Below are 24,267 nucleotides of genomic sequence, written 5' to 3' on the forward strand. Positions count from 1 at the left end.
GGACGTGGTCGAGCAGTTTCAGGGCCGAAGAGATTACGAGAGAGTTGTAGTGGGAGAGAGATCCCTTGAGGTTTGTCCGGAGGGAGGAGGGTAACTTCTTCAGGCTAGGCATCCGTAGAAGAGGCTTCGCAGTGGGGTTAAAATTGAATCAGAGATAGTAGGAACTGCAGATGCTGGAGAATCCGAGACAACAAGGTGCAGGGCTGGATGAACACAGCAGGCCAAGCAGCATCATAGGAGCAGAGAGGCTGACGTTTCGGGCCTAGACCCGTCATCAGAAAAGGGGGAGGGGAAGGGGATTCTGAAATAAATAGGGAGAGAGTGGGAGGCGGATAGAAGATGGATAGAGGAGAGGATAGGTGGAGAGCACGAGAGTTGGTTCGCAACTCCTGGATTTCTGAGGTGGTGACCTTGTCCTGTCAATAGTTACTCACTGATCGGCCTGTTGAAATTGTTCATCCCTTTATTCCCATCAAAACTTGCGATGCTGATACAATTTCTTCCTTTAACCTTTTGTATTATACAGAAGAAATTCCTAATTTCTCAATTTTCTAAACCGAGTGACAGTGTAGCTCAATAATTTTGTTCCATCGTTCAGTTTAACACTAATTGTTGCATTGAATGTTTCCAGTGCAAAAAGTTACTTTCAGGAATAAAACCTGTGATGATCTTTTGATCTGTTTGTCTCATTTTAAAACCCTTTTCTGCTCTCCACAGCCCAGGGGACTGCCCCAATAGTGCGGATTCAGCCTTCACCTACCTCAGTAGGTGAGGGAGAGATGCTAGAGTTACACTGCCAGGCCACAGGATACCCAAAACCCAGGATCACATGGTACAGGGTCGCTGGCAGTCTCTCAGCCAATCACGAGGTAGGTGCAGGTAGTGCTAGATCAATGCTGGTTATCCTTCTATACGGAAATATTTATAGATGAGATTAGTTAGTGTGCGAACAATTTGTTGGTTGGTTACCTCCCTCGACAACAGTTATCGGCACGGCACAAAGAGACCAAGGGTCAAGTCTGTATCAACTAACCACTACCTTTTATTGGTTTAGTTAAAACAGACATGCAGTTTGATTAGGAAAAGGTTAACAGCAAGCATTCTGTTCATTACAAGGCTAAAATCCTACCATACACCCACTAAGTTTGATGTTCCCGGAACGGTCAACTAAAATAAAAGCTAATACCCAAGAGTAGAAGTTCATGCTGGCCAGGCATTTTTTCCCAGATCTTGGGGTCCTCTCCGAAAGCCCAAGTCCACGACTTTGCAAAGTTTGCTGATGACTCACCAAAATCCTTCATTTTTATCCGTTTTCCTTATCTTCCCAAACCGTGGTGCCTTGTTCTTATTGGTTCATAGCTCATCCAAGTGCCATGTCTTTCCACTGTATGCTGACTCCAAAGACAGCTTTAGGGTTACCTCCTTGTTTGTCCTCCAAGTAAGGATTTCCTGTTTATGTCATCCCTCCGAGCTGAACCAGTTCAAAACGGCTCGAGCCAGCAACTAGGGCTTGGGTAACTTCAGTTCACAGTGACTGTCTTTGTGTGAGCAGGCTCTGACCAACAAAATGTTTAACTGCTGTGAAGCAGGGGATGCATCAAAGCACTGCGTGAAATCACCTTGAACACCCAAACGTTAACCCTGTGATCATACAGTTGGTGTCAATATCAAGCTGGTACTATAACCTGTATCTTTACCTCTGAATCCACAATTTGGAGGGGCATTGGAAGTATACTCAGCATGAGTCTTCACCCAAAGTCCATAGCTGTGCATCCTCCCTGGCTCATCACTGGATGGTCTTGTGGATCACGAATGCCAGCTCGATGTTCCTTTTGAGTCTTGTTTTCCATTCTCCAGCAAAAGTCAGCCCTTCTTCTTTACAGTGCAGCAGCTGTGAAATATGATAGTCATTGTGTTTGTCAATATTAAAAGTAGCCAGGGAGAGCGTGAGTACTCAAGACTGTAAATTTCCTGTTAATGCTCTAGATACAGGGCCCTGTGTTGCGCATCCGTCACATGACTCCTGCTGACATCGGGGATTACATCTGCCGTGCAGAAAATAAATATGGAGCACGAGAGGTCAAGTTCTCCGTATCGGTCACTTCCACTTCATCCCGTATGTAATCCAGTCATTCTGTTAGCATCTGACTTGCACTTTGATTCACTTTATTTCCATTTGGTTTATTCTTGTGTCCACTCTGAACCACAGCTGAGAGTTGAAGATTAATATATTGTCTAAAAACAATATTATTTAGGTCTCCCATATTAGGGAAACAGGACCTAGTCACCTTAAAACATGGTTAACATCAGAGAAGCATACTTGATGCTGTCATTAGCAACAGGGTGATGGGAGATCAACCATGATCTCACTAAATGACAGAACAGGCTCAAGAGGCTGAAAGGCCTACTTTTGTTTCTACCACTTGTTAAGGTTAGGTCCTCTACATCTAGTCTTGGCTAATCTGAGAAAAGGGGACCTTGTACTCAGTTCCCCCACTCCCATTGGTGACCCCAGCAATTATTGCTCTTCTAGCCACTCATTCTCCTCATCTCTCTTTCAAAGATCATCCTACAACATCTGGTGCAGGCACTGTGGGCCAAATAGTCTCCTCCTGCACTGTAATAATAATGTGAACTCCTTAGCAAAGAAAGAAGAAAAACAATGCATTTAAATGATCGTGTCATGTCCTAAAAGAGTTTTACAGCAGAATATTTGTGCTTTGGATTGGTGCCTATGATTTAAGGTGAAGAACAAGTCTGTGGGGCTTGGTTATTATAGGGACAAAAGGAAGACACTAAAAAGACTTGCTGGGCATGTACAGGTTTTTCATGCTGTCGGCAATGGCAGGAGTATCTCTGCTGACAGTGGATTGAATGTTCATCACCACCTCTCAAAAGGAAGCATTAGGAATGTCAAGTTTTGTATACATTAAACTGTCTGTTTCAATTCTCTAGACTCTGGAACATGGGTCAATACCTACTCGTCAAAAAAAGGAAGGAGAGATAAAGCAAGGAATTGTTGACCATTTAGCCTGACATCCGTAATATAGGGGAAAGCTAGAATTTATCATTAGCAATGTGATTTGAGGGCACTTAGAAAATCATGATAATTAGTGGAGTCAGCATGGGTTTACAGAAATGCGATTCTATTTGACAATCTATGAGAGGTTCTTGAAGATATAGTTAGCAGGGAAAACAAAGGGAAACTGGTTGATGCAGCATATTTGGATTGTCAAAAGGCATTCAATAAGATGCCACACAAGTGGATGTAATGGAGGGCTAAGGCCTATGGTAATATATTAATATGGATTTAGGATTGATTAATGCATGGAAACAGTGTGTGGGAATAAATGGACTATTTACAAAATGGCAGGTACAACTAATAGGGTTCCACAAGGATCAGTGCATGAGTCTATTTTATGTTAAATCTATAATGATGACTTGGTGGAGATGACTGAGCATAATCTGTCTTAAGTTTGGTGACAATGTCGCAGAAGCTGAGAACCTCAGGAATTCACAACAAATTCAACATGCCAAATGATTTGGTTCTGATGAAGAGTCATCAGACTCAAAACGTTAGCTCTGCTTTCTTCCCATAGATACTGCCAGAGCTGCTGTGTTTCTGCAACAATTTGTGCCAAAACTCATTTGAAAACTAAAGTTAACCCAGTTAGACTAGGTTAACTGCAGCCTGATTGGATCTGATTTCACAAGACCAATCCACTTCCTGCAGGTCCCTGATTCCAAAGGATGCTATTTCAAAGAGGGCCCCTAGCCTTTCTTCTTTGTCCTCTATTTTTATCCTTTGACTGCATGGCAATTTGGGCTCCACCCCTTGGACCACTCTGCTCTGGATACAAATGTGGGGATAGAATTGGAAAATGTGGTTTAGGTAGCCATGACCTTATTGAGTATTGTAACCTCCTTGGGGTATTGTCAGGCCAATTTCTTCTGTATCTTAGGTTCTTTCATATCAAGATTGAATGGTTATTTCTTTTTCATTTCCAACGTTGGCTGGATTTTTTACTGCATTGTGAGGTAACCAGCAAAACATCATAATTCAATAATATCAATGCAGCGTTCCCTCAAAATAGTGTTCAACTCTCAACCTTGATATTGTGTCAACTCATGATTAGGATTCCTTATTGCAGCCCTGGTTCAGAAGCTAGAGAGTAACCAACAGATCCAAGATAGCACCTGGTCACTTAAATGGAAATTATGGACTTTGCTCCAGATGGCCACACATGAAAAGTCAATTTGAATGTTTTAAAAATGTACATAGGTTATTGAAGTGAATATCAGGGCAAGAATTAAATTCAGTAAATAACAGGATCTGTCTTATCCACTTCTGATCGATTTGGCTCATTCTGGTCTCTCCCCACAGATCAAGGAACAGCCCCCACAGTGTTGGTTCACCCCTCCCCCAGCTCAGTAAGGGAGGGGGATATGCTGGAGTTACATTGCCAGGTCACAGGTCAACCAGAGCCCAGGATCACATGGCACAGGTCGGCTGGCTCTTTAACATCCAATCACCAGGTAGGAGACAGCTTCCAGATTGGCCATTGTCCATTTGCTTTTCTTGTTTTCCTTTACCGTTCTTCAAATTTCTAACCATGAATGAAATGTCAGGGGGAATCTGCCGCTCTGTATCTTTCTGAATGCTGAAAGCAGCCTGGGGAAGAGTGAGTAACAGAGACTGTGATTTTCCTGTTAATGCTGTAGGTACAGGGCCGTGTGCTACGTATCCTCCGTATGAGGCCAGCTGATGTTGGCGATTATATTTGCCGCGCGGAAAACATCTACGGAACACAGGAGGTCAAATTCTCCGTTTTGGTGCTTCCTTCCACCTGTATGTAACCCAGCATTCTTCACATTATTTCAGTTCTGCTATCTTTTATCTATTAATGGATATTATACTACACATGGATAGAGGACTGGTTAGCAGACAGGAAACAAACAGCAGGAATATACAGGTTATTTTCTGAGTGGCAGTCAGTGGCTGGTGGGATACCACAGGGATCAGTGTTAAACTCCAGTATTCACAATATGTATTAACGATTTAAATGACAGAACTAAACGCAACATTTCCAGGTTTGCAGATGATACAAAGCTGGGTGGGAGGGTGAGCTGTGAGAGATGCTTCCCTGTGAATGGGATAGGTTGAGTGAATGGGCAAATGCATTCCAGAAGAAGAAGTATAATGTGGATGCATTTGAGGTTATCCACATTGGTAGCCAAAAAAGGAAGGTGGATTATTAACTGAATGGCGATAGATTGGGAAAGGGTAAGGTGCAACAAGAATTGGGTGTCCTTGTACCCCAGTCACTAAAAGTAAGCATGCAGGTCTAATAGGTGGTGAAGAAGGCAAATGGGATATTACCCTTCATAGTGAGATGATTTGAGTACAGGAGCACGGATGTCTTGCTGCAATTGTACTACACAGCCTTGGTGAGACCATACCTGGAGTACTGCATGCAGGTTTGGTCTCTTTATCCGAGGAACGATGTTCTGGTGATTGAGGGAGTGCAACAAAGGTTTGCTAACTTATTCCTGGGAGATAACCCTGACAAATTAAGAGACTTGTTCAGTTGGGATTATAGTCACTAGAATTTGGAAGAATGAGAGGTGATCTCATTGAAACATGTGAAACATTCATAGGATTAGAATCGGTAAATGCATGAAGGATGTTCCTGATGACCGGGGAGTCTAGAACCAGGGGTCACAGTCTAAGGACATTGAATAGACCATTTAGGATTGAGATGAGGAGAAATATCTTCACCCAGAGAGCGACAAGTTTGTGGAATTCTCTGCCACAGAAAGCAGTTAAGGCCAAAACACTGAATGTTTTCATGGAGTTAGATATTTTTCTTAGAGCTAAAGAGATCGAAGGGTATGAGGAGAAAGCGGGAACAAGGAACTGAGTTGGATGATCAGCCATGATCATATTGAATGGCTGAATAGCCTATTCCTGCTCCTATTTTCTATGTTTCTATGCTCTGCAACTGCAGTGACCTCCAGCACTGGGAATGTAGAGCAGCCTCATAACCAAGAGAGCTTTAGATGCTGCAATTATCATTGGAAGATAGCATCAACAATATGGGTTAGTTAACCAAATTTTAATCCGGAGAAAATGTTAATGAACATTGGAATAAAAGCAGAGAATGCTGGGGAAGCTTAACATCTATGGAGAGAGGAACAGAGTTAATGTTTCAAGACCAGTATGACTTCTTCACAACACAAAGGTGTTAAAAAATGATGTTTCTTTATACATTTGACAGAAGTGGAAGAGGAGTAAGACAAAGGGGATATTGATGATGGTGAAAGAGAAAAAGAGATGCAAAATGGGTGAATGGGTCCTCTCTAATAAGAACAAAGTAAACAAGACAAGACAATAGAATCACTACAATCGCAGATTTCCAAAATCTGCAGTTTTTTGTTTTAATGAGGTCAGCCAGCTAGACCTTGTAGAGTATGCACAAAAAATAGGAATTGCTGGAAAAGCTCAGCAGGTCTGGCAGCATCTGTGAAGAGAAATCAGAATTAATGTTTTGGGTCCGGTGACCCTTCCGTCAAACCAGTCACCAGACGAGAAACATTAACTCTGATTTTCTCTTCACAAATGCTGCCAGACCTACTGAGCCTTTCCAGCAATTTCTGTTTTTGTGCCTGCTGATTCTTTTCCTACTAAATATTACCAGCCACTTACAGCCTTTCTTGAATGAGCAAGTCACATTTGCCAGTCTTCCATTCTCTGTCACTTGCCCCCAGTGTCTAAGAAAGTTTGGATGATCACAAGTGCTTCTGTGATCACCACCCCCACTTCACGCACAAGCCATCTGGACCTGGCAACTAATCCACCCAAAGCATAGCCAGCCTTTCTAATAAATACTGCCTATCAATTTTCACCCTGTCCATTACCTCTACCATATCTGTATCTACTGATATTGAATCAGTATTCTTTTCCTTAATAAATCCCAACACAATGTACTTATTAAATATTCTACCCCTGATGTGCACCTCCAAATATTTATCACTTCCTTTGTCCTGCTTCTTGCTTTGCTTGCTATTTACACGCTGGTAGAAGATTTTTCCGTTTTCCTTGCTGTTCTGATCTCCCCCGATAATAGGTCCTCCATGCATTGTCGCAGTGTCAGTGTGCACCTCCAGTGAAAAATACCCTGGTAGGGAAGGTTTTTAGAAATCAGCAATAAGGACAAAGAAAGTAACCAAAAAATGCAAAGAGGAGTTCAATATCTGAAAATTTACTTTGCATGGTGTCCGTGATTTGGAACCATCACAGTCATCAATGAGCAATGTATCGTTACTCAATAATGCCAATGCAGGCTCCACCAGTACAGCACTGAAATGGTAACTTTGCCCAAACCATTGCCCCAGATGGCTACACATGAAGAGTTCATTGACATATTTTAAAAATGTACACAAGTTATTGAAGTGAATACCAAGGCAAGAAATAAATCTAGGATAAATAACAGGATCAGTCTTGTCCACTTCTGATCGATTTGGCTCATTCTGGTCTCTCCCTACAGCGCAAGGAACAGCCCCAACAGTGATGGTTCATCCCTCTCCCAGCTCAGTAAGGGAGGGGGATATGCTGGAGTTACATTGCCAGGTCACAGGTCAACCGGAGCCCAGGATCACATGGCACAGGTCGGCTGGCTCTCTAACATCCAACCACCAGGTAGGAGACAGCTTCCAGATTGGCCATTGTCCATTTGCTTTTCATGTTTTCCTTTACCGTTCTTCAAATTTCTAACCATGGATGAAATGTCAGGGGGAATCTGCCGCTCTGTATCTTTCTGAATGCTGAAAGCAGCCTGAGGGAGAGTGAGTAACAGAGACTGTGATTTTCCTGTTAATGCTGTAGGTACAGGGCCGTGTGCTACGTATCCTCCGTATGAGGCCAGCTGATGTTGGTGATTACATCTGCCGCGCGGAAAACATCTACGGAACACAGGAGGTCAAATTCTCCGTTTTGGTGCTTCCTTCCACCTGTATGTAACCCAGCATTCTTCACATTATTTGATTTGCACCATCTTTTATCCATTTAATATCTATCTGCTTCACCTTTCAGCCTAGATTTTGACTGTAGTTGAGTGGCAAGTATTCTATGAGAAGTGCTGTGTAAATGCAGTGAACGAGCAGCTTTATAACCAGTAGAGTTCTGGATGCCAAGATTATTATAGATAGATAGTGTTAACGCTGAGTCAGTAGCCTTTCGTTAATCAGGAGAAAATGTTAATGAGCATTGTACATTTTGCATGTCCAATACTACTCTCAGAAAAGGTTAATGAGCATAATCATCAGGTTTCTCCCTCTCTAATTGCTCCTGATGTTTCAAGTAGGTAACAGAAATTGTTAAGGAGAGCTGTCCAAAGAATATTGCTCATCTGGGATTCCAGAAGATAGTTAATAAGATTCCAATGTGTGAGCATTGGGAGAATTTAATTGGGGCTTAGCCAGATAGGTTGAGAACAAACTTACAGTAGATGCTACTGAATGGACAAAGCTCCGTCTGGGACAGCATAAAGTCAAGTGAGGAGGTGGTGCTGTTTTGGCTTTCCCTCAAGGCATTGAATACCCAATGAGCTTAATTGATATTCCAGGGCGTGCTACAGTGGGCACAAATGACAAATGAGGATCAGTAATTCAGAATGTAACATATCGTTTTGGCCAAATGTTAACATTAGCAGTTTACAATGAATGGGATTGTGTTGATGGAGCGGGATACACAATACCCAGAGCATTTGAAAAATAGCTGGCAAGGTTGCAGTGCTACTGAGAGAACAAAATGGAAAATCACAGTGCCCTTCCCTTGGCCCACTGTTGACCATGATTTCAGTAATTCAGTCCTCACACTGTGGAATTCCTAAACTCCTCCTTCTCAAAACTCCTCATAATCTTGCACACTTCTGTTTAATCTCTCCTGAATTCCTGTGCTTCAAGGAGAACAATCTCACCTCCTCCAACCTCACTTTGCAGCTAAAGGTCCCTCCCATTCCTAATAAATCTCCTCAGCATCATCTCAAAACCCTTAGATCCTTCCAGAACTGGACACAACAGTCTAGTTGTTGTCTAAACAGTGTTTTATGAAGGTGCATTATAACATCTCTGCTGCCTTTCTACTCAATACCTCTATTTATGAAGCTCATATGCTTTACTAACTTCTCTTAATGTGTCATCATTATTCAATAATCACCTTGCAGTGCTCCCCCAGCGCAGCACTGAAATATCTCCTTAATTTATGTGCTTAACTGTACTGCAATTCCTAATCTTGGCACTGTTTCTGAGGCTAGGCAGGTACTGCTGAGCCAGGCTAAAATTAATTCACTTTACACAAAGGATTCTGCTCAGTACATTTTGCTAGATGATCACAGGTAAAAATTCAATTGAAATATTTAAGCCTTTCCAGAAACTATCGAAGAGAATCCTAACAAGGGTGGGATTCGATACTTAACAGCATCTGTAATGACCACTTCTGATCTGTTTGCCTCACTCTTGTCTCCACTCTCCCCACAGCAAGAAATGCCCCCACCGTGTTGGTTCAGCCAACCCCCACCACAGTGAGGGAAGGAGAAATGCTGCAGTTGCACTGTCAGGTTGCAGGTCAACCACAGCCCAGGGTCACATGGTACAGGGCAGCCGGCTCTCTAACAACCAATCACCAGGTAGGTGACACAGGTGGAGCAGCCCTTGAATTTCCTTTTAATGAGGAATTATTTTACCTGGACATAAGTGTGTGTGAGTTATTCAAGTCCACACTAAGGTCGCGGGCGTGTTAGATTAAAGTTGCTCTGAGAGCGTCAACTCAGTTGCCTGTGCACGGATCTGTAGCTGGGACCTCTCCATTCACAGTGACTCCTGACCTACCTGTCACTTCCCTCTCTCTGTTAAGCCTCAGTGAACATCTTATCCCAGTCCCGCATTTAATGACCTGTATCATTAGCTCAATCTAATTTCAAGTGGTGGAGGTCAGCTGGCAGAAAGTATTTCTGGCTGAATTTGCTGCCAGAAACACAACACACACGAAAACCAAGTAGCCATTGTCAGATGTGCATTTGCTTTCAGTTTTTCTTCAATGTTCTCATCAAATTTCTAACCTTGGTATCAAGTGCCTGTGGTGAATGGAACAAAATTAACTGGGGGGGCGGGGAGGGTGCTGAGTCCTTGCTTGTTGCAAAATCTGACAAGTATCAGATTTAATTTCAACCAGAACAATAAATTTGACATTAATATTATAGATATTTTTTATACTTACATGGGATGTGGGCATTAGTAGCAAGGCCAGCATTTGTCCCCACCCTTTAACTGCCCTTGAAATGAGTCTTACTTAGAAACCTCAGAATAAACTACACTGCTGTGCCTCTGGAGTCATATGTAGGCCAGATCGGATAAGGATGGCAGATTTCATATAAACCCTACAACGTAAAAACAGGCCATTTGGCCCATTGTGTCCACACTGACACTCCAAAGAACATCCAACCCAGACCCAACCCCCTATTCTATCCCTGTAACCCTGCATTTCCCATGGCTAACCCACCTAGCCTGCGCATCCCTTTAGTTTGAACCTCCACCATAAGGGAAATACTGGTGGAGGACTGCACAGTCAGATTTGCTGTTTTTAAGTGAGATGTTAAAATGAGGTCTCATCTACCTGCTCAGGGGATGTAAACTATCCCACAGGTCTATTTCCCCTTTAAGGAGCTGTCAGTTTGTTAATCTGTTTCTTGTTTACTCGAGAGTATAAAAAGGGACAACTGGGACAATGGATTAAGATCAAGATAAGAAGCATATACAAAGCTGATATAAAGATCAGAAAGTTGTGGAGAAATGCAGCAGTCCTGATAGCATCTGTGGAGAATGAAGCAGGCTTAATGTTTCAAGTGCAGCATAACTCTTCAAGATAGACTCAAAATGCCAATGAGTGCTGCCAGACCTTCTGAGTTTTTCCAGCTTTTTCTGTTTCCAACATATCCACCATTCATAGTCCTTTGCTTTTGCTCATATCAAAACTGAAATCTGAAAATTAGGGGAGGCAGTGGCCTAGTGGTATTAGGGACCCAGGGTTCAAATCCTGCTATGGCAGATGGTGGAATTTGAATTTAATAAAAAGTCAGGAATTAGGACTCTAATGATGACCGTGAAACCATTGTTGATTGTTGGGAAAAACCCATCTGGTTCACTAATGTCCTTTAGGGAGGGAAACTGCCATCCTTACCTGCTCTAGCATACGTGTGACTCCAGACGCACAACAATATGGTTGACTCTTAACAATTAGGAATGGGCAACAAATGCTTGCCCAGCCAATGATGCCCTCATCCCATGAACGAATAAAGCAAAAGTGTTGAAGAAGGATTCCTATCCATTTTGCTACTTCACCATTTGGCATGGGATCTAACCTCTGTCTGACCCTAGGTACACATCTCTATTTAGTTTCAGTGGCTCTAAGGAATGGCAACATAAGCTGGAAAATCTTTCAGGTCTCAATGTTCATTCTTCAGGCAAAACCTTTGAGGTTATGAGTGAATCTGTGAATGCTGAAAGCAGCCTTGAGGAGAGTGAGTAAAAGAAACTGTGATTTTCCTCTTGATGCAATAGGTACAGGGCCATGTGCTACGCATCCTTCGTGTGAGTCCTGCTGACACTGGGGATTACATCTGCCGCGCTGAAAACGTCTATGGAATGCGAGAGGTCAAATTCTCTGTCTCAATCACTCCTTCCACCTGTATGTAACATACATTCAAGTATTTGACCTTTTAACCATCTTTTATTTTCTTTATGTCTGTTTGCTTTATTGCTCTGGGCCAATGGTTTCTTGTATTAGACTGCAGCATTTCAAAACATCAGCTCGCCACCACCTTCTCAAAGGCGACTGGGGATTGGCAACAAATGCAAACAAGTCAAGGACGCCCACATCTCATATAAAAAAACAAAAACGCCTCTGTAACTTCAGTGGCCTCAATGCTAGAGAACAAGCCTTCTAACATCATATTAGACATTGTGTTATCTAGCACTACACCAACGACCATTTTCTAGCAATCAGAATTTCTCAGAGCGTAATTATTTTTTTAAAAAAGGAGTCACTTTGTGAGTTCAAAAATGTATCCTTTAAAAATAGTCTGTAATAATAACAGATTCTAAATCTGCCAAAATATGTTCTTAAGAGTTTTTACTTTGAAATTATTAAATTTATTAGGTCAGTTTTGGTCATAGTGCCTGCAGAAAGATTCAGTGCTCCGAGCAACTGAATTTCCCCAACAGTTCAATATTTGTTTAAAGTCAGTCTGAAGGTCATGGTGCCAATCTTTAGTCATAGGGAGCTGCAGCATTAGATCACTGATAGATACTACCCTGACATCCCCTTCCCTCAGACAGACCCTGGCAGCAGATCTTGCGTGACCAGTAAGCAAAACACAAGAGAGGGCTCACACTCTGACCAGTGATTGCTGTTGGTCCAAGAGTCTGATACTGATGTACCAGAGAAGGCTGAACTTATGGTCAACACGGTGTGGAGCTGGAGGAACACAGCAGGTCGGGCAGCATCAGAGGAGCAAGGGAGTGGACTCGACACTTCATCAGTCCTGGGCCCAAAACTTCCTGTTCCTCTGACACTGCCTGACCTGCTGTGTTCCTCCAGCTCCACACAGTATCGATTCTGACTCCAGCATCTGCAGTCCTTGCTATCGCCAAGGCTGACTTGTAGGCCTGTTTTTACCAGACTGCACAATCCCAAAACAGGCACTGTTGCTTTGTAACTTTTTAATTGTGGTACTAGTCCAGTATATGAAGTGAAGGCTTTTGATGCAGTGTCATCCATGGTTTATTGGTCAGTTTGTTCAGCATGGTGGAAGGCTTCTGTTTGTTACTCCCCTGGACCCTATTATTTTTGATACTTCCATACCTCATACAGGCCAATAAAAAGCAAGGAAAGTTTTGGCCAGTGGATCAGGTAATAAAGAATGAAGATTTTCCCAGGTGAAGTAGCATACTGAATAGTACAAGGACCTTGCAATCACTGCATCATGTCACTAACAAAAAAAAATTTAACTGTATTGCCGCGTTGCTCTCAGGGGCTCGAATACTCAGCTGCCTCCCCCCCTTGCCGCAGCCCCCATTAACAGTGATTTTTGATTAACCGACAGCACCCATTCCCTGAATGGGGAATGCTGGAAAACAGAATTTATTGTAGAATCTAAGATAATTAATGGAGGATGTGGTCATAACTATATATCAGTTAACCTAATGTTAAAAGGTGGCAAAGATTTCATCAGTTCTCTATTTCGAGTTTTACACTAAAGAATCGATTGCATAAATATAATCACCTTGAATGAAAGAAAAAAATCAACTGCTTCTACTCCATAAACTCCCCTTTATTTTTGAGAAGTGAATATTGTAGCAACAAGAGCAGGTCAGAGGCTTGGAATTCTGTGGTGAGTAGTTCACCTGGTCCGACCTACATATGACTACAGGACTACAGCAACGTGGTTGACTCTTAACTGTCCTCTGGACAATTAAGGATGGGCAATAAATGCTGGCCTAGCCAGTGATGCCCACATCCTGTGAATGAACAAAAAAAATGACTGAATGTAAAGACTGTTTGGATGAATGTGGTCTGTTGATGTGGTATCTGGATGGAGGTTTAAATTCTGCCATTAAAGGATTAACGTATAAGGGGGCAATCTGTGCATGAAGCTGGAGGACATTGGTAGGGTGTGAAACAAGTGCTTCACATCTATCCTCACTTTGGAAAAGGAACAGGAAGGTACAGAATTTGAGAAGAGGGACTGTGAGGTTCTTGAGCAGTTTGACAGAGGGAGTGAGGAAGTATTGGAGGTTTTGCCAGCTTTAAAAAGTGGACAGATCCCCAGGTCCAGATGAGCTACAGGGAAAGGCTGAAAAGGCTGGAGCTTTTTTCACTGGAGCATCAGAATCTGAGGGGTGGCCTTATAGAGGTTTGAAAAATCTTGAGAGGCATGGACAGGGTGAATAGCCAAAGTCTTTTTCTCAGGGTAGGGGAATCCAAAACTGGAGGGCATAGGTTTAAGGTGGGAGGGGAAAGATGTAAAAGAAATCTGAGGGACAACTTTTTCATGCAGAGGGTTGCGTGTGTATGGAACGAGCTACCAGAAGAGGTGGTGGAAGAAGGTACAATTACAACATTTAAAAGGCATCGGGATGGGTATATGAATAGGAAGGGTTTAGAGGGATATGGGCAAAATGCTGGCAAATGGGGCTAGATAAGTTTAGGATATCTGGTCAGCATGAGTTGGACCAACAGGTCTGTTTCTGTGCTGTACAACCCTATGACTCTTGATTACCCAAAGTCCACCATCATCAATGCTCAAGGCGCAAGTCAGGAGTGTGATGGAATACTCCCCAGTCACCTGGATGAGTGCAGTTCCAACAACACTCAAGAGGCTTGACACCATCCAGAACAAAGTAGCCCACTTGGCACCACATCCTCCACCTTCCATATCTGTCCCTTTGAACACAGAAACAAAGTGGAAGCAAGGTGCATTTGACAAGCACCTTCCAACCGCCAACCTCTGCTACCATAGAAACACCACCACCTGCAAGTTTCCCTCCAAGCCACTCAGCATTCTGACTTGGAAATATATCACCATTCCTTAGTGACTCTGGGTCAGAATCCTGGAACTCCCTCCCTAATGGCATTGTGGGTGTCCTTGTATCCCGTGCACTTCAGCGGTTCACTTCACCATAAGCACAAATTGGGGTTGGGTAACAAATGATGGCTCAGCCAGTGACGTCACATCCCCTTTACAACTGAAAGTAAATCAAGCTGTTGTGTTCTATTAAAGGGATCCAAGGGATAATCCTTCCCTGACATTCCATGAAGTGTATGGTATGAATTCCCAAGTGCAGTTTTAAAGACTGGGAGACGAAATGTTAGCAGCGCCCAGGTCATTTACAGGACTCAGTAAATGGGAGGAGGGTGGGAAGGGGCCAGTACAATGAAGCATCTCATTATAACTAGAAGATAGGCAAGAAGAGCAGGGGAGAGAACAATTGCCCAAGCTGGGGGCCAGGAGATACCTTTGCGTTTTTTACAAGTACAATTTTCAATCCAGTTGCTTGCTTAAAACTCTGTCCTGGTCTTCACCCTCCTAACAGCACAAGGCACTGCCCCGACAGTGAGGATTAACCCCTCTTCCACCTCTGTCAGCGAGGGAGAAATGTTGGAGTTACACTGCCAGGTCACAGGTCAGCCTGAACCCAGGGTCACATGGCACAGGGCAACGGGGTCACTGACAGCCAATCACCAGGTAGGTGAAAGTGATGGTGCAGCTTTGCATTTTCCTCTTGTGCTAAACACATTTGATGTGGAAGTTATTAAGTTGTGTGAGCAAAGATTTAAGTTGTCATTGCGTAGAAAATAATAAATAAGGTCATCTGTCAGCCACCCTGAGTACAAACGATGCCAAGCGGTTATTCATTTTCTCATAGTGGTTTTTGGTTTTTGGGGGAGTTCCTCTTCCAGAACAAGATGTTTTCAGCAGACCCCTGGTTGGTCTCATCCTGAAGTGGGAACCTCAATGTTGGAAGGTTATTCAGAAGCACCAGAAAATCTCCTGGGTAACTGTCAGGATACCATTTATCTGCATCTGAGAAAAAGGCATTGAGATGATCAACCACAGTCTAGAATGGCCAGGGCAAGCTTGATGGGCTGATCGGCCTCCTTATGTCTATAAGATCCTCTATTCCAAAAAGAGAGAACTTGGCTTCTTTGGTCAAGGATGAATAGTGAAATAGGTGCAGAGTTCACTCTAATTTCTTGCAAGGATGTTTGCCTCGACCTCCGGGGACTGAGCTATAATGGTGATCAACAGCCTGAAACCTGGTTGCTCTCTTTCATGAGCAGTGCTGACCTTTGGGATGGTCCCCTTCAACGGCTCTGAGGGATATCCTCATTGCAAGCAACTTATGCGACACTACTTTGAGTTCTGTATACAACTCATCCAGGAGTTGCTTACCATGCTAATAAGATGGCAGTGGTCGGCTGGTCAAGACTCTACCCATGGTTCTCGAGCCCGTTGTTTAATTTTAAACTTTTTTTTCCCTAATTTTGCACCAAATTGCCAAATTAAGAGCCCTCTTTATGTTCTTTAATAGATTCTGAAGTTAGTTCAATTCCTGGCAAATCCATTGCCTCATTCCCCTTTAATTGTCTTCCTTCCCTCAAATGATACATCCCTGTAACTTGCTCACTTACTGCTGGGGTCAATCCTGGGCCCATTTGAGTTTGCACCTGGAGTTATGAATAAAAGACAATAACAACAAAAAATTGTGTTTTTTCAAAATTGAAACAAGACAAGGGTTGACCTTATTAATGTTTATAAAATCATGAGGAGCATAGACAATGTGCATTGCCAAGGTCTTTTTCCCAGGGAAGGGGAGTCCAGAACTAGAGGTCAAAGGCTTAAGGTAAGGGGGAAAGATTTAAAAGCGACCTGAGGGGCATCTTTTTCACGCAAGGGGTGGTGCATAGGATAAGCTGCCAGAGGATATGGTAGAGGCAAATACAATTGCAACATTTAAAAGACATTCGGACAGGTACGTGGATAGGAAAGGTTTAGAAGGATATAGGCCGAATGCAGGCAACTGGGACTAATTCAGTTTAGGAAACCTGGCTGGAATGGATGAGTTGGGCCAAAGGAACTTTATACCTCTAACATCGTGGTGCTCAAACTCTTGAAGTTCAGGTGTGCATTAAACGAGAGCTTCAACTATTATACCTGAAGCTAATGTTGACCTTGACACTCCTGGATGACAGCTGTGTCTTGTAGTTATAAGTAGACTTATGAACAGCCAGTCTTCTGTTAGAGTAAAGGGTGTTGTAATTTTCCTCTTGATGCTGCAGGTGCATGGCCGTGTCCTACGTATCCTTCATGTGAGTCCCGCTGATACCGGCGATTACATCTGCCGCGCGGAAAACATTGCGGGAACACGGGAGTTCAAATTCTCCGTCTCATTATCTTCAACTGCATTCAGTACGTAACTCTGTCATTCCCGTTCTGTGTGTTTCATTATTTCCAGCCTCTCACTTTCACTTTGAGACTGTGCAGTTTATGAAAATTTTAACTGTCAAGTCCTATAGCAGGGAAGAATGAAGGCAAACGTGGGAATACATGGCTACAAATCAGCGCCAATTTCATTTAGGCCTGTCTGATTTTGCAAAGGGGCTCAAAAGGCAGCACATTATCAACATGCATATGCAAAGGCACTAATGCCTTTTTCAGGCACAAACCCGAGACAATGTTTCCTCATGTTTCTTTGGAGTGTATGGGAGATGTATTTAAGGTTGCAAACTCTAAGTCTCTTTGCACATTAGAAGTAACTTAAAACCGCCACGTAAAGCACAGTTGTGTGGGGGCTGGAAGTCCAGTTTATGCACATCCACACAGTTCATAAGGAGCACACACTCCAAGCATCTCTTTCTCTACCAATATGGCAGGCGGTGCATTTCCTGTATGTAGTGAATGTGTACACACTTGTAGCTGTATTTGATTCTTAGGCACCTGCTTTACACTTAAAGAATTAGCACATCAGCAAATGTTCCGCGGGGTTCGATGCTGGGTCCATTGTTGTTTGTCATTCATATAAACAAATTTAGGAAGCACGGTTAGTAAGTTTGCGGATAACACCAGAATTGGTGGTGTAGTGGACAGTAGGAAATGTTATGTAAGACTACAAAGAGATCTTGATCAAAGGGCCAAAGCGGGGCAGATTGCGTTTAATTCGGATAAATACGAGGTGTTGCACTTTGGTAACTTCAACGAGGCAGGACTTATATAGTTAATGGTAGGACCCTGGGGAGTGTTGTCAAACAGAGACGGAGGGGTTCAGGTATATATTTCTTTGAAAGTTGCATCACTGATACAGAAGGTGGTAAAGAAGGTGTTTGGCATGCTTGTCTTCGTTGCTGAAACCTTGAAATAAAGGAGTTGGGTTGTCATGTCGATGTTGTGCAGGACATTGGTTTGGCCACCTTTGGAGGACTGTGTACGGTTTTGGTTGCCCTGCTATAAGAAGGACATTATTAAATTGGAGAGGGTACAACAGGGGTTTACAAGGATGTTACTGGGCCTGAAAGGTTTAAGTTCTAAGGAGAGGCTGTGACTTTTTTGACTGGAGCATAGGAAATTGAGGGGTGAACTTACAAAATCATGAGTGGTGTAGATAATGCAAATATCAAAGGTCTTTTACCTAGAGCAGGGGAATTCAAAACTAGAGGGCATATTTTTTAAGGTGAGAGAAGAAAGATTTAAAAGTAACCTGAAGGGCAACTTTCTCAGAGAGAGGGTGATTCATGTGTGGAATGAACTGCCAGAGGAAGTGGTAGATGCAGGTACAGGTACATGAATAGAAACGGTTTAGAGGAATATGGGCCAAATGCAGGCAAGTGGGACAAGTTTAGTTTGGGAAACTTGGTCAGCCATGGACGAGTTGGACCAAGGGCTCTGTTTCCATGCTGTATGACTCCAGTAGTTATCTTCAAAAGACAGAAATAGAAGAATAATGTGTGCAATTCCGAAACATTTAGTCTATCTAACTGTGCAATATGAAGATACTGCTGAAAGATATAGAGAAATAAAGACAGAGGTATGTTCATTTAGTAATTTATTTCACCTCCCCAAATGTCAGGAGGCTCTTGGAATTGCAGTGAAATAGCGATTCTGTGGTAATATCCCTACCTCTGGGCCAGAAGGACCAGATTTAAGTTCCACCTGACTGAACAGTTTGATTTACCAATACTTGTAGGTTGCACAGTAACTAGCTCCTCATAAGCAAGACTAGGCCACTTGGTCATTCAACACAATCACTCATAGTCTTGCTCAAATCCACCTTCTTGCACTAACACCCTATCCCTCGATACTTTTGTCTGAAAGTCTGGTGTTCTCCATCTCGTATACTCGATAACTGAGCATCCCTGGGCATCTAGGATAGCGGGTTGCAAAGATTCGTGGCTATTTCAGTGATGAAACATCATTCTCATCTCAGTCCTGAATGGCCACCTCCTTATTTGATGATCCCTAGTTCTGGTAGTCAACTCCACAGTCAATGAAGGTATTATCCCAATACTTACCCTGCTAACCCTTATATAGGATTACCCTTTATAGGGTCATCCCAACCATCCTAGGAACCAGTCTTTATTGCATTCAAAACAAGTCAACTATATCCTTGCTTTCCACTACTTCTCATTCTCTGAATCTATGTTTATTATCTTTGCATCCTCCTCACAACCCTAGGCACTGAGAACCTCGTCTAAGTTATTGGTATAGATCATAAATTATTGAGACCCACTTACTGATCCTCGTCCATGAATTCCAGCCTTCCATTTATTTCTACTGTTTGTTTATAATCCATCGAAAAGGCCTGAATCCATGCTGATATATTACCTCTGACTCCTGAGTCCTTTTTTTACGATGACCTCTTAAATGAAGCCTTACAGAATTTGATGAATCATAAAGTGGAAAGAGGTTTTTGTTGACTGATGTTGACCATGGATACAGCAAATTGGGTATATTAAGGTAAATTCAATGATGCTGTGTTCCTGGTCCTTGCATTGTGGGTTGCAGAGTTGCTTTGAGAATAACTTGTTACCCCAGGCTCTTGATGAACAAGGACTTGGCGGCATGGTGGCTCAGTGGTTAGCACTGCTGCCTCACAGCGCCAGGGACCCAGGTTCGATTTCATCCACGGGTGACTGTCTGTGTGGAGTTTGCTCTCTCTCCCCATGTCTGTGTGGGTTTCCTCCCACAGTCCAAAGATGTGCAGGTTAGGTGGATTGACCATGCTAAATTGCCCTATAGTGTCTAGGGTGGGAAATACAGGGATGTGGTATGGGCTGGGTCTGGCTGGGATGCTCTTCAGAGAGTCGCTGTGGACCCGATAGGCCGAATTGCCTGCTTCCACACTGTGGGGGTTCTATTCTATGAAATGAAACTAGCCTGAATTTTCCCTGTCCCAAAATGACCCTTTCAAAAGCAGGCGCTTATCAGAGGCAGTGAGAAATCTCAAGGGGAGAAGATCCGAAGCCAACAATGCATCAAAAACTCAGTCGTCTGCAACATCCCATGCTATTTACAACTGAACCATCCAGCTGCAGATCAGCCGGAACTGTCCCCTACATCCCCACTGGAATCCTACCAAACACATCAGATAATGAAGATGGTCATCTTCACCTCAAAGAATGAACACAGACACTTGTGCATGTTTTAGGATTTTAACCCTTCAATTAGGTGTTCACATATCTGAGAGAGTTCCAAGATCACTTAATCAAAACCAGTTGAAAGCTGACTGCTGTGATTCAGTCTGCAGCCCATGATTTTACATGAGCTGTTGTTGAACAGTGTCAGCGCAAGGAAGTACAAATGTGAGAGTCAGCCAGAGACGGTATCTGTTGTGCCCAGATGTGGTTTCATCTTATTAAAGTATTTCTGATCTCCGTCCTCTCCACAGCACATGAAGGCGCACCAATCGTGCGAGTTCAACCCCGCCCTATCTCCGTAATGGAGGGACAAATGGTGGAGTTACACTGCCAAGTCACAGCTCAGCCTGAGCCCATGATCACATGGTACAAGGCAGATGGTTATCTAACAGACAATCACCAGGTATGTAATTGTGGTGGTAGAACACTGCATTTTCTGGGTTATTTTACACAGCTATCGTGTAATGGAACCTTGAATTGGAACAGGCTGTCAGATTTTTTTGTTTTAAAACTTCTGTGTTTAACTTTTAACTTTGTTCTTTCTTTCCAAGTTGTACTTAAGATTTTGTACCTAGGTATTTGTACCGAAGATGATACTATGTATGGTGACATTGTACACTTTTCTCTGTACTTGAGTACATGTGACAATAAAATCAAAATCAATAATTAATCCAGCTGTAATCTGACATGGTAAATGTATCTGCCTTCAGTTTTCACAGAGTCCACCTCTCTGCCTTATTTTCCCACCTGTGACCAGTTGTCTGTTTCCTTGCTGTCCATGATCTGTGGCATCTGGTCTTGAATCAATTCTAAGGAAGTTCCAGAACAAGGGTCAGGTCGTGAAAAGCAAAAACAGAAGTTGCTGGAAAAGCCTAGCAGGTTTGGCTTAAATCTGATTTTTTTTATTCACAGATGCTGCCAGACCTGCTAGGCTTTCCCAGCAACTTCTGTTTTTGTTCCTGATTTACAGCCTCCACAGTTCTTTCGGTTTTTATCAGGTCATGAGAAGAGTGTTTGAATGATAGGACACAAACTCTTCAAGGAGCTAGGGCAAATTGGCCCTTACCCAAACTCTTGTGTTTGGAATGGTTGCCTCTTACCCGGGTTCAGCTACAATCTGGGAATAAGGGAGACCAAAGCCAGGAAGTGATTAAAAGTTTCTGCAATCTTATGTATTTGTGTATTTTGTAGTATTACTAAATGTCTGCAGGTAGGCTATTGTTGTACCTGAGGAACTAAATGCTGAGCTAGGTAAAAAAATATTAGGAAGAGTGACTAAAATCTGGTGAAAATAATAGGAATTGTGAAATATTTTATAGATGAAGCTATCTCAAGAGAGTTCCGCAATAGGACAGATATGGCTGATGGTTCCATTCATTAATGATGAAGTGTAGAGAGAGAAAGTGGATGAAGAACAGAGTTCAAGGAGTGTTTCAGTGGGGTTGTTAGGCTGTTAAGGTTGGAGATTAGGACTAATGGTAAATCTGAGAGCTTTTAAGATAAGAACAAGTGTTTTCAGTCAACTGTATTGGGCCATAAGAATAAGAGTCGGCTAACAAACCTGGAAGGGGGTAGGGTCAAAGAGGGAGACCATGTTTTTGAGCAGTTCAGGAGTTTAGAGAGAAATTGCGAAGGGAACATTACACCAAAGACCCTTACAAGGATTACAGTTGTAAGACTTTTGGAGTCTACAGCTGTCTGATCTTTTACTTGTGATTTCGTGGAAATGACACAGGACCCACACGTTTTAGATTTTATTGTATCTTGACGATTGGTTAGAAACTACCAGTACCATATCGTCTAAAGTTAGTTATATTGTAAGTGTACTGAGAGCTGCTGATACAATAATGATACAAGTGATAATCACATATATAAAAAACCAACATCAGATGATCCAGCATTGCTGATTCAGGTCCTGCTAGCAAGGTGATTCCCCAAAGCTGCTACCTTTTAGCTGGAATAATGAGAATACTTTGACATACATTTTTATATGTTATTTCGATAGCATACAAGACATTACACTGACACAAACTCATTGTCAAATAAAAGTCTTTCATAAATAAATTAACCAAAAGCCGCAGTCTTTGTCTGAACCATGGAATAGAAGCTCACCTTTAATATGATCTATCCTGCATGAGCTTCTAGAACTTTCATATTTATTCCGTCTTTGTTCAACCAAGCTTTATTTCCCCTTTCTCATTCATGGCAGTTTTTCTTAATTCTCACCCTTAAGTGCATCAACCTTCAGAACTTCCTCCTTAAAAGCCACCTACACTTGGAGTTACTTATGATAGTTCCCAGCTCCACACATCTGTGCAGCAATGACCCTTGCATTCCTACTGCATAATTATTTAGCACAACGTTGAAGTCTAATTTATGTATTTAATTGTCTTTTATGACAATGGATATGGCTTGAAAGGCATGCTGGCATAGAATTTGGTCAAGGTTTGAAGTGGATGCATGTATAGGTAATGCCATGACTGGGATGGAGTGTTACTGTCTGTAAGTGTGAAAGGTGAGAGAGTTGTACCTGTCTGAATGCGGCAGAGCAACATTGTCTAAATTTCATTCCAAGCAAACAACTAGTAACTTGCCTGTAACAATTTCTTGCATTTAGGTGTGGACTGGACTTCAGCTGACTGTTAAGTAACCTCTTCAGTTACAAATTTAAAATCATATTGCACCTGTATGGAAGGCAGGCTTTCTAATAGTCACCAGGAGTACCAATTTGTAAGAAATTTGCTGGTTATAATTGTTGCTTTGTTTCTCAAATCTTACAACTAGTTCAATATTTAATGTTATGTTGATGTGATGTCATGGATGCAGCTAGAGATGAATTGTGAACTTTTGCCTTGGGAACAGACCCTTCTCTTCAAATTTAGCTGTGTTACACCAAATCTGTACTCTGAAATGATGGAAGCAGGGATCATCAGATAACTGAAAGATTTGGAGAGAATGTGGAATTCAGAGATCAGCTCTGGATCTCAAACTGGCAAAGGCCCAACTACAAGAAGGACTAATTTGCAAGGGAAAGTTAAAACAGCAAGTGACCATATTATTTTCAATGTAACTAATTTTTTTGTTTATTCACTCCTGGGATGTGGGCATTACCGGCCGTAAAGTTGCCCTTGAGAAAGTGATGGTGAGCTGTACTACATGTATTTAAACATTTTTGTTTTATTTCCTAGCCTATATGTATATTTTTGAACATAGGAAATACAGTGATTGTTCAGAGTACCCTCAAAATAAATAAGCCACTTGGAATGTGATTTTTTTTAAATAAAGAAACTTCCTTTGTATATGTTTAAAATATTGCTTAGCAACAGACTCCCATTTGCTGGGCTCTGCAACCATACAGCGAAAGGAACAATCACAAATAACCATACACTAACGAATAAAGTCTAACTGTATTCACCTTGGTGTAAACGTTGGTATTGATATAACAGAAATGTCGTATGTGGACTGTCACATCAGCTGTATGGTAATCTAAAAATGGATGTCAGTCTTCTAATATGCTAATGACAGTCAGTCCAAGAAGAGAACTGGATTTATTATACTGCTACTTTAGTTTGCTGTGGTTGATTGGACACAGGAATGTGGCAGCATTCCCTTCAAAACAGTTTGATTGTCTTCACTTTCTCTTCTCTTTGGGTCTGTGATTCCACCTGGAATATGGCTTTATCTCAGCCCTGGGGTTCCACCCTTTCTGGTGTTCAACAGTGAGTGGGAACCTCATAACAACCAGAGCAGAGAGCCCTTCCTATTTACCACCTACCAATACTTGTAGCCTTGACCAAGTTAGTTCATCAAATACAGGCTACCGATCAAATTTTGGGACTGTTGTGTGATCTGTTTGGCTTAGACTCAATTTAAGTAAGCGATTATATTATGTAACTATTATAAACATTAAAATGTTTGTTTCCTTGCTTTAAAGAAAAGGAGAAAAATGTTTCTTGGTTTAAACATCTGTTTCTGACTCATTTTAATACACATGGCCGAGGGGCTGGAGTTGACGTTTT

At 42.3% G+C, this 24,267-nt stretch overlaps 2 protein-coding genes across 3 annotated transcripts in view; one reads left to right on the top strand and one right to left on the bottom strand.

The window, feature by feature from the left end:
• The window catches only part of LOC109916956 (proproteinase E-like), a 202,709-nt gene that overhangs the window by 137,472 nt on the left and 40,970 nt on the right, over positions 1-24,267 (bottom strand). The gene's annotated exons all lie outside the window — the stretch shown is intronic.
• The window catches only part of hspg2 (heparan sulfate proteoglycan 2), a 523,628-nt gene that overhangs the window by 75,670 nt on the left and 423,691 nt on the right, over positions 1-24,267 (top strand). Inside the window, exons 6-16 of the mRNA XM_048614908.1 lie at positions 718-869; positions 1,987-2,116; positions 4,385-4,536; positions 4,723-4,849; positions 7,548-7,699; positions 7,886-8,012; positions 9,538-9,686; positions 11,617-11,743; positions 15,151-15,302; positions 16,898-17,027; positions 20,500-20,651. Of these exons, the coding sequence (XP_048470865.1) occupies positions 718-869; positions 1,987-2,116; positions 4,385-4,536; positions 4,723-4,849; positions 7,548-7,699; positions 7,886-8,012; positions 9,538-9,686; positions 11,617-11,743; positions 15,151-15,302; positions 16,898-17,027; positions 20,500-20,651 (1,550 nt within the window). The remainder of the gene's footprint in view (positions 1-717; positions 870-1,986; positions 2,117-4,384; positions 4,537-4,722; positions 4,850-7,547; positions 7,700-7,885; positions 8,013-9,537; positions 9,687-11,616; positions 11,744-15,150; positions 15,303-16,897; positions 17,028-20,499; positions 20,652-24,267) is intronic.

Source organism: Rhincodon typus, chromosome 31 (assembly GCF_021869965.1).
Source record: "Rhincodon typus isolate 14 chromosome 31, sRhiTyp1.1, whole genome shotgun sequence".
NCBI lineage: Eukaryota > Metazoa > Chordata > Chondrichthyes > Orectolobiformes > Rhincodontidae > Rhincodon > Rhincodon typus.